Raw genomic sequence first — 12,410 nt, 5'->3', positions numbered from 1 at the left:
ATGCAGAAATGTATATCAATAGCTAGTAATATGAGAAACTCTCAATCATAATACTGTGGAAAACAGTGGGGAAATGGTCAAATACAGGTAAATATGTGTGTCTTGCTTTGCTCTCACAAACATTTGAGTTGCTTTGCATGTTCAGCTTGTTCAGTGTTCACCATATGTGATTTTGGTTTTAGTGCTCTTCATGGGAAGCTGACAGTTCAGGAAGAACAAATTGCAGAGTATATTGAAAAAATTGCAGCAATGGAGGAAGAACTAAAAAGAGTAAGTAAACTTGGTTAATTGTTCTTAGTGTTAGGGATGCTTTTGGGAAGGTGTGATGTATTTGAAATGCAGATTCTCTAGCTTAAAGTGAGGAATTTTAAGAGTGGCCTATTCCCATCTAACCATCACTGTTCAGCGTGTACCAGACTGGACAATGTTGGCTGGGAAAGAGGAAGTAATGTCCTAACTTTGTTGATGGTAGTTAAAGCATCGTTAACTCTCCCATGCGAGTTTTCCCATGAGATGCAAATAACATCTGTTTGTTTGTTTGTTTATTTATTGCATTTATATCCCGCCTTTTTTCCTATTGCAAGGAACCCAAGGCGGCTTACATGATCCTCCTCCTCTCCCTTTTATCCTCACAACAACAACCCTGTGAGGTGGGTTGGGCTGAGAGTCTGTGACTGGCCCAAAGTCACCCAGTGAGCTTCCATGGCCGAGTGGGGACTAGAACCCGGATCTCTGGGCTCCCAGTCCAACACTCTAGCCACTACGCCACACTGGCTCTCTGTTGAAGCTAATGTAGCAAATAGCTATCAGTTTCTAATTAAAATGAAGCATTCCAACAATGTGTCTGATCAGATGTAACAAAAAAATGGTTTGTTCTGAGGATGATTAGCACCAAGTGTCAGGCTTGCACATTCCTCCTCCTTCCTTTAGGTGTGGGGCGACATTGGAAGCGATTGCAACGAACTATAGCTTGCCTCTTTGTCCAAATGAGGCAAATCATAGTTTGCCTTAAACCAGAATCCCAAGTCAAGATGAAATCATGCTTTGCTGTGTTTGGTTTGCAGCACAGAGCAAAACTGCAAACTAGAAGCTGAATCTTCTAATCTAGTGCACAAAGGAAGGGGAGGAGGGAGTGTGTGAGTCTAAGATTCACTGCTGTTCATTCTTGTAATGACAAGACTATGGTTTGTCATTTTACATCTGAATTGAACGAGTGGCCTGGTTTAGGTGTAACGCTATTCAATTGACGCATTTTGCACTAAGTTTTTGTAGAAGGTAGAAGCAGCACTGGCCTCTTGTACTAGTTCTGCAAACCCATAGCGAGGGGAGACCAATCCTTCCCTCACACTCTTCTCAGTTCACAGAAAACTCAGAGGAGGGGTGGCTGTTGTTGACCCCTGGCAAGGGCATCTGGGAAATCCTGTGTATGAGCTGTTCAAGAGGATGTGCCTTCCTTGCTATTCTCAAATTCTCTAAGGAATACACTTTTTCTCCACAAGGAGCATCAGTAAGGAGAAGAGAGAGTCGGTACTCCTTTTCTCCCCTCACTTTAGCTGCCTTTCTGGTGAGAATGCAGGACTTAATGCCTGTTTAGAAGTTGATTTACAAAATATATATTTTAATTGAAGTAACTAATGGCATGAACATTGCCTTACTTGGCTTCCTGTCTCCAAATTCCTCCACCAGTGTAGACTTGTGAACTCTGTTTAAGAAGATACTGTTGTTGCTTGACTCGCTGAGCTGAAATCTACAAAAGGTTTCTGAAAATTAAATGTTTGGGTTTTCCCACTTGTTATAAGAAAAGCCTATGCCTGATAGTAGAGTTCTTTAGCTTAAAAACACCCACATCTTTGAGATTTATGCTTTTAGTTATCAATCACTTCTAGTAACTTGTCTTATCCCACCATATGAAAAAGTTTACTTCATAGTCAAGACAGAGCTCTTGGTATTACTAACTGATCATAATATCATTTCTTACAAGTGTATTTTGATAGTGTATTTTAATCTTAATACAGGTCACAGAGTTATTCACAGTTCAAAGAAATGAAATGGAAAAGTGCCAAACAGACCTACAGGTCAGGGAAAAAGAACTGGAAGACACTCAGAAGCACTTGGAAACTACCAAGGTTCTTCTTGCTGAAGAAGAGTATGTGGCAACAGCTTTGGAGAACACAGAAGAAAAACTTCATGGCACTGCTACCAAGGTTACACAGTTCACTGTCCTAGACTTTTCCTAGCATTTACATGGTTAATGTGCTTACAGTACTGAGATTATAACCTACACTGTTAGAACTGCACATGTTCCAAGTAGCTCTTAAAATTTTGAAGCTGGCATCAATCTGTAAATATGATCCATTTGTGATGAAGTGGGAGTGAATTGTCTGCTTCTCACTCAAAAGGAAGAGGGCATCCTATGGGAAGTGACTTGTGCCATCTACTTTGTGGAAGCAAGGTTTGTAGAGCCTTTTAGCTTATACCTCATGGGGTTGCCCTCTCAACTTCTTCCTTTTACCGAGATAGCAGGATTGCATGTGGCATGAGCCTTGTGCATAGAATCTATCCATAGGCAACAGGCCACATTAGCACATAACATGAAACTATGATTTAACACTTTGTGACACTAGGCAATTGCTAAACAAGCCAATTTTAAACCATGAGATGTTTGGCTGGTTTGTTTATCAAACTAGAGTTTGTTTTAAACCAGGATTCCTGGTTAATCTGTAATGACAAGCCAGGAATAGTAGAAACTGAATCCTTGGTAAGTCCCCTTTCTGGCTGCTCAGGAAGCAGAGAGGGGCAGCGGGGAGCGCATGAATCCAAAGCCTTGCTTGGAGTTGGAGAGGTTTATCTATGTAGTGCTAAATCATGGTAAATCATGTGAACTAGCCCACTGTGACTGAAGCTTTTCCCCTTCCCTCTCTGGTTTAGTTTATTTGGAGGAACTTCTGTTTTTTGCCGTTTACCCGGGATCCTGTTTTAGCACCAATCTCAGCAGGAAAAGGCAGGGGGCTATATTGGAGTCAAGCTTTGAAATTACTCAGAAATGGATGTAACTTCATATGCCCCAGCAAACCATTCAAAGTTCAACAGCACTTTGCTACTTTAACTCCCAGAGCCCAGCAACTCTCTGCAGTTGATGCCACCTCTAATTACAATGTTGCATGTTACTCACGTGTGGTGCATTCACCTGTAGACTGGAACGTTGGGCTACACTGGTAGCTCCGCCTCTGTCATCACATTACATTGTCGCTAGCCCCACCTCTGATGTCCATGCCTTGAGTTGCTCGTACACGGGTGTTCTATGCAATCCGGGGCCAAATTACACGGGAGCCCTACATGTGAGCAGCTAGAGGCTTTCCTGTTCAGACATCCGTGCCTAGCGTCCAGAGGTTGAGGACAGGGCTAGTAATATGTGAATAGCACTATTGGCACATCAATATTTCTGGGAGCCACAATGAAACATCCCACTCTGGGGCCTGTTCAGTTGGCAAGGCTGCACCTCCTGGTTGCATGAAGAGACCGTCTTAGCTCACTCCATAGAACTTGATTACAAAAACTGATTTCTGGTATTCACCATAAATCAGTGGCAGAAACTGTCTTCTGCAATTTAGACTTGTTCATGTTCAATTTGAATGTGGCTTCACATGACTCACTGATATGCTGATGTGTTTGTTTTTGTAATCAGGCTGGTGATATTTGAGGACTGACAATTTCTTTCTGTCTTAGCTGCTTAGTACAGTTAAAGAAACCACCAAAGATGTGTCTGGTCTGCATGCAAAACTAGACCGTAAACATTTAGTTGAGCAGCATAATGCAGAAGCCCAAAAGACATTTACGGATCACATGAATGTGCTCTTCAGTGAAATGCAAAACTCTGTTAAGGAGAACTATTGGAAACAGCAGCACATGCTGGACTCCTACGCCTTTTTGGTTGGTAAGTGCTTCTGTTGAACTTTGTGTGGCAATAACTACCCCCCCCAGTACTGAAGCTGGAATCAGACCTGTTCCTGAAAACATTAATAAGACACTTGTGCTCCTGCTGAGAAGTGACTCAAACTGTTGTACCTCTCTTTCTTGGTAGGTGATCTTTTGTCTGCTAGCTCTTCAGCCTTTGGAGTTATTGCAGCAGCTATAGACGAAGCATTTAGCTCTCTAAAGGAGACTGTTTCCACAGAAGTTTCTCTAGCTTCTGAAAAGATACTGAAGCAGGAGGCACTGACACTGGAAAATAAAAACGACCTGCAGAAACTGATAGTAAGTAGAAGTGCTGTGGGCAGTAAAATGACTGAGCAATTATCAAATTGTTTTGATGATGAAGCCTACTGATTTCTTGAAACGCAAGCCCATATGAAACGTAACTACCAGTAGCACTCTTATCCAGGGCTGGAGGACCTGTGCAGTCTCTAAATGGAGACAACAGAGAGAAATCAGTGACTGGTTCTAACTTAGCCTCATTTATTTGGCTAAGCAGCACTCTCTCTCCACCTTTTCCCAGTTATTTGACATAGTGGCATCACGGAGGAGTTATAGCAGAAAACAAAGGCAATCTCTCAGATGACCTACCTCTTCAGCTCTGCAGAAGGAAGGGAAAAGTGAGGTGCTTGGATTGGTGGGTATGCTCAAGGCTGGACTTGAGAGCTACCGGCTGCCAATTCTATTCTTCCAGGATGTCATTAGTTGGCCATACTCCTGTATTGCAATATAGGAGGTATTTTTGGGGGCATTTTGCTAAAACTTTGCATCAGCCTTCCACAACCTGGTGCCCTCCAGATTGTTGGACTCCAGTTCCCAGCATTTCTGACCACTGGCCATGCTGGCTGGGGGAATGTGAGCGGAAGTCCAAAACATCTGGAGGGCATCAAGTTGGGGAAAGCTGCTCTATGCCTTTGGGTATGGTTTATTCAGTCCCAATCAATGAAGCGTAATTATTCCTTTGCACTTGCCACAAGACTCAGATTTTCTGACTGAGTTTGAATGTTTACTTTAAAGGTGGAAAGAACTGTCAACCTATTAATTTTTTGCTTCTAGGAAGAGCATTCATCTGGAGTGGACAGAGCATTAAGTAGTCTGTCACCTGTGGTGCAACTTGTGCTGAATATAAACACTCAACTCCAGAACAACTTAAAGAAATATTCATCCCTGGCTGAAAAAGTAAGTTGTTGTTTTTTACAGCTTCTCTTATGAGACATAAATATAGTACTTTGGTGGGAGGAAACAAGCTTCACTTTTTTATTTCAAAGTTGTACAAAAGGTAGTGAAATGTCTCCTGTCCTGGCTTCCTGAATTGATGGTGCGTTTAGCTTATATACATGCCAGGCTAGGAAAGTTTAGAATAAACAGCAATATCTTTCTGAATCATGATGTGATATCTTTTTCTGATTTAAAGATGACAGGCCTTAAAGAGGAAATGATTCTCTTCTTCCAAGATCATTCTCTTGCCTTGAGTAAACTACACGAAGACGGTTCCCAAATGTTTTCTCAACTTCAGCATGATTGTGAGAGCCTGCAGGAAGAAGTGGAGTTAGCAAAGCTGGCACAAAAAAGGGTATCTCCTCTTTTTGCAGCATAATAAGGAGTAGATCAATGACGTATGCAGCAAGTCCTCAATGCACTAGAACAGAGGTGGGCAGAGTGATGATCATCGTTGACAGGCTGGACAGCTTGAGGTGGACTGGTCAGGGTTGCTGGCTCTGGCACTCTGCATCCTTTTTTAAACTAACCTTTAATTTGTGCATTTGCATCCCACAGAGGTGGAAAAGGTCAAGTCACAGCCCTCCATTAGAATGCCATAATATTCAGGAGAGGAGCACTATACAGAACATCCTGTATCCTGGTATTGGGTGGCCCACACAAGCCACCTCTGGTAGATTATCAACTGGAAGCGTCGCTATAATTTCCTTGAATCTGAGCCCTTGGAAACTCTAGGACAGTGTGAAAGGGGAGAAAGAATTTGTTTTTGAATTTCTTTATCTTGTGTATACTGGAATCACTTGTGCATGCATGCTGGGCAGTTAGAGAATGTGTCTTTGAAAAGGGGACTAATAGTGTTACAGAGCAGTGTGCTTCTACTTATGTTCTATCCTCTGCAATAATTTGGAGGTTGATTTGTGTTTGTACATGGGGTAAGCAGGTAACTGTGTCTGGCCCTGGTTCCTGAACTGCTGTTCTGTGACTGGGTTGGTTTGATGGACCGCAGTTCTCTTCTGAGTGGGTGGAGGCAAGGGGGAATAGATTGTACAGGCCTGAGTTCTACCCATCCCTGTAGCAGAATATTCAGCGCCAAGTGCTTTGCTCATGTCCACTGAAAGGATGACTATTTCTCAGCTGAGTCTAAAAACCAGTAGCCAATACGTAAGAGTTACTGCTGAATGCCATGGGAAACAAAAGCCTTGCCATGTGAAATGCACTTGGGAGTAATTTGGACTGTCCCCCCATGCTTTACAATAATAGCTTTTAACACTTTACTGATATTTTTTAAGATGAGTGATATTTCTTTCATTCTCTGCATTTGTGCTAGGGTACAGCACAGCTTATTGCTTCTCTGCAAACCCAGCTGAGCCTGCTAGACCAAGAAACTCAGCAGAACCTAAGCGGAGTCCTAGAAAAAGGTGGAAGGCTCAAGAAGAACATTTCTGCTGTGCAAGAAAACATAACTATGTAAGGAAGCACTTTAATTTGCGTGTCTCTTAAATATCTTTGAAAGGCTACTAAAACGTTCTGCAGACTTATTCTGTGCAGCAGTCTTCATACTGCCTAGACTAGAATTCATTGGTGGGAGCCTACGAAGTTTACAAGTCTGGTCCTGAGAATCTCAAACTCCAAGCATGCTTGAATACAATATCTAGTCGTATCTGGCCCATTTATAATACATTTGCTTGTTTCTGGTCTTACATCATTAGGTGTGATCCCTACAGACCTTGTAATGAGTGGCTTTTGTAGGTGGTACAGATATTCAGCAAAATGAAAGATGCTTCCTGTCAGGGTTTCCCTTATGACCTGGACCTCCTGAGCAACCCCTTTGGGATCTCTTGTCTCCTTAATAGCCCCACCTTCCTTCTTTTACTTTCCCTTTTCCAATAACGTGGGGTTTAGGCTGTAGACGTGATGTGATTGACACTGTAGACACAGGGTTTAACCACAACAGTTTACTGGTAAATTAAAGCAAGCAAATCATAACTAAAGGTATTTACACAATAGAGCTGAGTGATACAAAAGCCATTAAGAAAAAATAAAAGTTGCAAAACACAAGATCCTTTACCCTAGCTGTACTTAGACTTTCCCAAGCTTCTTCTTCCAGCCCCCTCTTCAGGCTCAGGTCTCCCCAACTCTGCTGTTACTGGCTCTCTTACTCTCTTTATATACCATCCTCCCTCAAAAACAAAAGTGCTGTTTCAAACCTGAAGAAATGAGACTTAACTGGGGAAATGAAACTACTCCTATCATGGATACCCCCTCCTAACAACAACAAAAAACCCTCTAGGCCTGACCTGTTTCCTTTTCTTGCCTTGCCTCTGTAGGCCTCAAACCCTCACACTTCCAAACTACTATTAAATAGTATTAAACAGTTTTCTGAGCACTCTGGGAGTCTGACCCATTTTTGTGGTTATGGACCCCAAACTTTTATTTATGTTATTTAAAATATTACTATACTGTCTTTAAAGGTAGAAAACCTTCTCAGAGTGGCTTACAAAATAAACATGAAACAGTAAATTAAGCCAACACCCCTTATTCAGAACCAGTCCTGAAGTGACAATACCGAAACAAAAAAGTTAATCAGTGTTCACATCTCCTCTCACTCAGGATAAATGCAGCCATTTTACTACATATTTGGACCCTGATGGAGGATACCTCCTTCCATTGAAGTCTTCCCTGTGTTTTAAGATGGTCCTGTGCTCCTACTCCAGTTGCCTCCCTTTACTAATGTGATTGCACTAGGGGTAGGCTCTTCTCAGCTGTTGCATCCCAGCAATTGTCCAGGAGGCCCATGTGTCCTCCCTCTTGGCCTTTGGGAAGTTGATTTTTGTCTCCTATGCTGCCACATCTGGTCATATAGGAGGTTTTTAAAGGTAGAATTTAAGTGTGTATTTTATCTGTAGAGAGTTTTTAATTATTGTAAACTGTTGTACACCTGCTGGGTAAAAAGGTGGGGTATACATGAGTTGAATTTAATAAAAATTCTGATATACTGGAATCTAGAACATTGACTCTTCTGCTTTACTCTGACTACACCATCTCTTGTAGAATCTTAACTTCAGTTCAGCTACTAACCTTATGGGTTAGGTGGCTTTAATCTCGACCACAATGATATCTTTGAGCCTCTATGGTTTTTCAGATAGAACTCCCCCAAAATTACTAGACACATTGAATTTGGTGAGAGCTGGTGTAGCTTAGTGGCTAAGACTGAGCAAAAAATTAGTCACACTTTCAGCTTCAGCCCCTCATATCCTAATGGGGACAGTAATACTCTCCTACCTTACAAGGTGGTTGTGAAGGTCACAACTTGGTAATTTGAGCATTCAGACACTATATGAATGCATGATGATGATAAATCATGAATCCTGTATTAACCTGCTGCTAATCACATGTTTGTAGGAAATAGTCCCATGATAGCAAACCCAACCCTGCTGCTCAGTTAAGTGACTAAGCATTTAGATCAACAGTTCTAATCTATGATAAATCCATTCATGCAGGCAAAGTACTAGCCTTGTCAGATCTACAACTTCCCAGCATAGCATATTGACTCAGCCTCTAGAAGACTTTTCTCAAGAGATCAGGCACTCCAACAACGAAAATGTTAAAATACTCTTGGAATCAGCTAGTCACTGTGAGGACCTGCACAGCAGCCTGAAAAGTGTGAGCCAGGAAACAAATAGCTGGGGTGAAATTGCAGCTACAAAGGTGGTCTGCATAGCTGATCAACAGAGAGCCTTCCTCAACAGCAGGAAGGAACACCTACAACGCATCTACAAGGTAACTTTGCATATTAAAACCTGGTGTCAAGTAGACTACCCTTAACAACTGGAGCTGTGCTGAATTTTTGCTCTGGAAATTAAGCTGGGGAGGGGGGTATAAGCACCCCAGAAATCTCTGCCTTCCATTTTTTTCATCAGCAGTTCCCCAATCTTTTCCTGGTTAGCACCATTTAAAAAAAAACTTTAATAGAGCTTCTATCAGATAGTGAATCTGATGTCACTGAGCCCATCCAATTTGTGGAAGTTATACCAGCAACGGCAAATGAAGTCATATTGCCCACATTCTGAGCCCCAGTCTTCCAACTCTATTCATGTGCATTCAAATAGAGGATAGGGCAATTGGACAAAGTTTATATTCTGGTGTGCTTCTAGACCAACTGTTCCTATTCATCCTAGCTGCTGAGGCAACCCCAACCCCTATCCACACATTTTCTTGTTCAAACTGAAATTACTGAGATCTCTGAAACGCTGCTGAAGACACCGGCTGGCGTCCTTACGGATTTGTGTATTCCCCTTTGTGTGACAGAACTTCTTTTCAGGGCAGACGGTTACTTAACTCTTTGACAGAGGCTCCTCATGCAGCTTGCATTGCTCTTGCAGAGTACTGCAAGCATAGTCTACCTTATTTATTTCATTTCAAGTATATGCTTGCAGCACAGATCCTAGAAAAATAGCTTCCAATTATCTAGCTAATTGTATTGATTTACCATTACATTTCTTACGACATTCATTTTGCTTTCAGAATCTAGATGCCAATTGCAACACATCAGTTGCTAAAATCACGGACCATATTGACAGACAAAAAGATGCTGAACAGATGGCCCTCGAGGAGCTCCTTGACAAGATGCAGAATGATAAGAACATGCTTATGAAGCAGAAAGAGGCACTCCTTGAAGAAACGGAGGATGGTTTAACTCGAGTTAATGGTTTTGTGACAGAGGAGCTGAAAGTAGATATCCCAACAGGTATTTGGAGGAGAGGAATGAGCCATGCAGATATTGAAAAGGCAGAGGGAAAGGAACTCTAAATAAAAGTGGGTTTCTACTCCAAAAGGTATGAGATGGCTTAGTTGTCACTTAAACTGTTTTTTTATCCCCAAAGGAAGCACCCCACAAAGGAAGGACTATTGTTACCCAGTGACAGTTGTGAAAACAGAACCCCGTGATCTCTTGCTTGACAAGTTAAGGCAAAAGCAGGGAGAGCTCACAGCTACACTGAAGGCTTCTGCAGCAGCAACCATGGCTTCCAAGGCCCTAGATCAGGTATTTGTGGAAATCAGAGGGAGAGAAGAGGCCTGCCTCAAATTGCTTCTCCCAAGGTGGGATGCTTAATGGCGGATACATCACTGGCTGTTATGAAGCGTACAAATCAAAGTGAATTTGTTAAAACTTGTAAATAGCTGTAGAACCAATCCTGTACTGCTTCTGCAGCACTCTGGTAGATGTGCATTTAACTTGTAGATCTGTCTTCTCTGCATTCACTGCTTTAGCAGGTTAACTCTTGTGTTTCCAGGATTCTTCAGAGGATGAAGAGGAGACAAGAGACACCAATGAGAGCCTCTTCAGTGAAAAATCCTATTTGGAGACGAGCGTGTGTATTCAGACAAGTGGTGGTGTACCCTTCTTCCAGGTAACTGTTTGTTTTCTGTCTCTTTGATAGAACCAGAAAATGCAAGGCTAACAATCAATGCTTCTGGCAGGACTAACTATAATCAGGAGGTACGGGTAGTTCACTATACAGGCACACTGGAAATGCCAAAAGTTAGGGTTGTAATCATCTAGCATACATACTTACATTGGAGTGTCACCGTTGAACTCACTGGGGCTCACTTTTGAGTAGACATGCCTAGGATTGTGCTCTAGAAAAAACGGTTTTTAAGGAAGAAATAAAGCAACGAGAACATTTGCATGCATGTCAGAAATAGAAGTGGTACCAACTTGTACTTTCAAAGCATCGGACTATCAAACCAAAGCTAGAATTTCAGTGGAATTCCTAGCAAAAATCCATAGATAGCACAAGTGTGTGAAAGATTTTAGATAGGTTTGTATGAAATGTAGAATTTGGTTGTTGTTCAGTCGTGTCTGACTCTTCGTGACCCCATGGAGCATAGCACGCCAGGCCTTTCTGTCCTCCACTCTCTCCCAGAGTGTGCTCAGGTTCATATTCATTGCATCGGTGATAGTATCTAGCCATCTCATCCTCTGCCGTCCCCTTCTCCTTTTGCCTTCAATCTTTCACTTAACTTTTAAAAAAAAATTCTAGACCTTATGACTGCAAAGAAAAGCTTGAATGTCTACTAATACCAGAAGCCATAGTGAAGGCTTAGTAAGATTTCTAGTGTTCAAGTAGTGGGACTACAGTACCCCGCATCTCCTTGCCCCTGGCTATGACAAGTAGAAAGAAAATAAATGCAGGCAAATTTACATAACTTATAGAGGACATGGGAGGGATTTGAAGCAGAGTACATCCAATTGTATATTAGATGGCCAACCTAATGAATACCTTTGTAAATAGGTTCATTAACATTTTTTCCTTAGCTAACTTAGAGGAGATTTAATATTTTAACCTCCAGTTTTCTTCCTTTCAAATGCAAATGGCTTCTAGCCCACCAGTTGGTCCAGTTGATGGAAAATGCAACTGAATCCTCCATGATTTGGGGAGTGGTGGTTGTAGCTGCTCTCCCATAGATAGATCCTAAGACTTGACACCCCATCTTAAGCAGCTGCACCAATAAATGCAGCAGAATTTGTGGCATGGTTGCTGGGAGATAGAGTGCTGTCATCTGAATCCATATGACTGTCACTGCTTTAATGTAAGCATCAGAAACTAAATGCAATACTCCACCTTGATCATAACGTTTAACTGAGCCATCTGTTTTCCATTACCACACAGACAGAAAATCCAAACTTTGCAAGATAGTTTGGAAACAATTGTGAATGAAATCTTGGGGTACATCTAACTGGCATTCCTCACCTGCGGTCTCAAGTGGCACAATCCATTCCACCACCTCATTCTGCTGCGTGTGTAAACCGGGCCTATCCAGTTAGTGTTCCTGTGCTGATGGAAGGCTCTTCAATCCAGTAAAAGGCTTCTGTCAGCAGAATGGGGAGGGAGGTGACTTCCAGCAATTCCCCTTCCCCCTGCAGACCCCCATGCCATCTCTCACACTGATTTAAAGGGTCCCCCAACCCTCTAAAGCAGATTTAGAGTGATGCATGGGTGAGGGGAAATCACAAAAAAATTACCTCCTTCCCCATTCTACTGATGGAGACCTCTGCTGGTTCAAAGAGCCTTCCACCATTTTTCAGTACTCCCCTACATTTAAGAATTCCTTGGTATCCTCCACCTGTAGCATCAAGAGGAGCAGTGTTTTCTACTACCTCATTCTGCTGTACGTGTAGACCCTGTTTTAAATCATGTCACTTTAAGTTGGTAGCA

At 42.1% G+C, this 12,410-nt stretch overlaps 1 protein-coding gene across 7 annotated transcripts in view; it reads left to right on the top strand.

The window, feature by feature from the left end:
• Positions 1-12,410, top strand: part of KIF11 (kinesin family member 11) — a 58,314-nt gene that overhangs the window by 23,002 nt on the left and 22,902 nt on the right. For all 7 annotated transcript variants that reach the window (XM_084845872.1, XM_084845876.1, XM_084845874.1 and 4 more), the window contains exons 11-21: positions 183-270; positions 2,016-2,204; positions 3,727-3,934; positions 4,082-4,254; positions 5,029-5,151; positions 5,387-5,545; positions 6,518-6,657; positions 8,691-8,970; positions 9,715-9,937; positions 10,074-10,234; positions 10,485-10,601. In XM_084845872.1, coding sequence (XP_084701998.1) covers positions 183-270; positions 2,016-2,204; positions 3,727-3,934; positions 4,082-4,254; positions 5,029-5,151; positions 5,387-5,545; positions 6,518-6,657; positions 8,691-8,970; positions 9,715-9,937; positions 10,074-10,234; positions 10,485-10,601 — 1,861 coding nt within the window. The remainder of the gene's footprint in view (positions 1-182; positions 271-2,015; positions 2,205-3,726; positions 3,935-4,081; positions 4,255-5,028; positions 5,152-5,386; positions 5,546-6,517; positions 6,658-8,690; positions 8,971-9,714; positions 9,938-10,073; positions 10,235-10,484; positions 10,602-12,410) is intronic.

The sequence above is a fragment of the Heloderma suspectum genome, chromosome 3, assembly GCF_057233095.1.
Source record: "Heloderma suspectum isolate Gila_16-S chromosome 3, 16-S_ref, whole genome shotgun sequence".
NCBI classification, from domain to species: domain Eukaryota; kingdom Metazoa; phylum Chordata; class Lepidosauria; order Squamata; family Helodermatidae; genus Heloderma; species Heloderma suspectum.
Note: the sequence above shows the minus strand (reverse complement) of the source record. Positions and strands in the feature narration are given on the sequence as shown.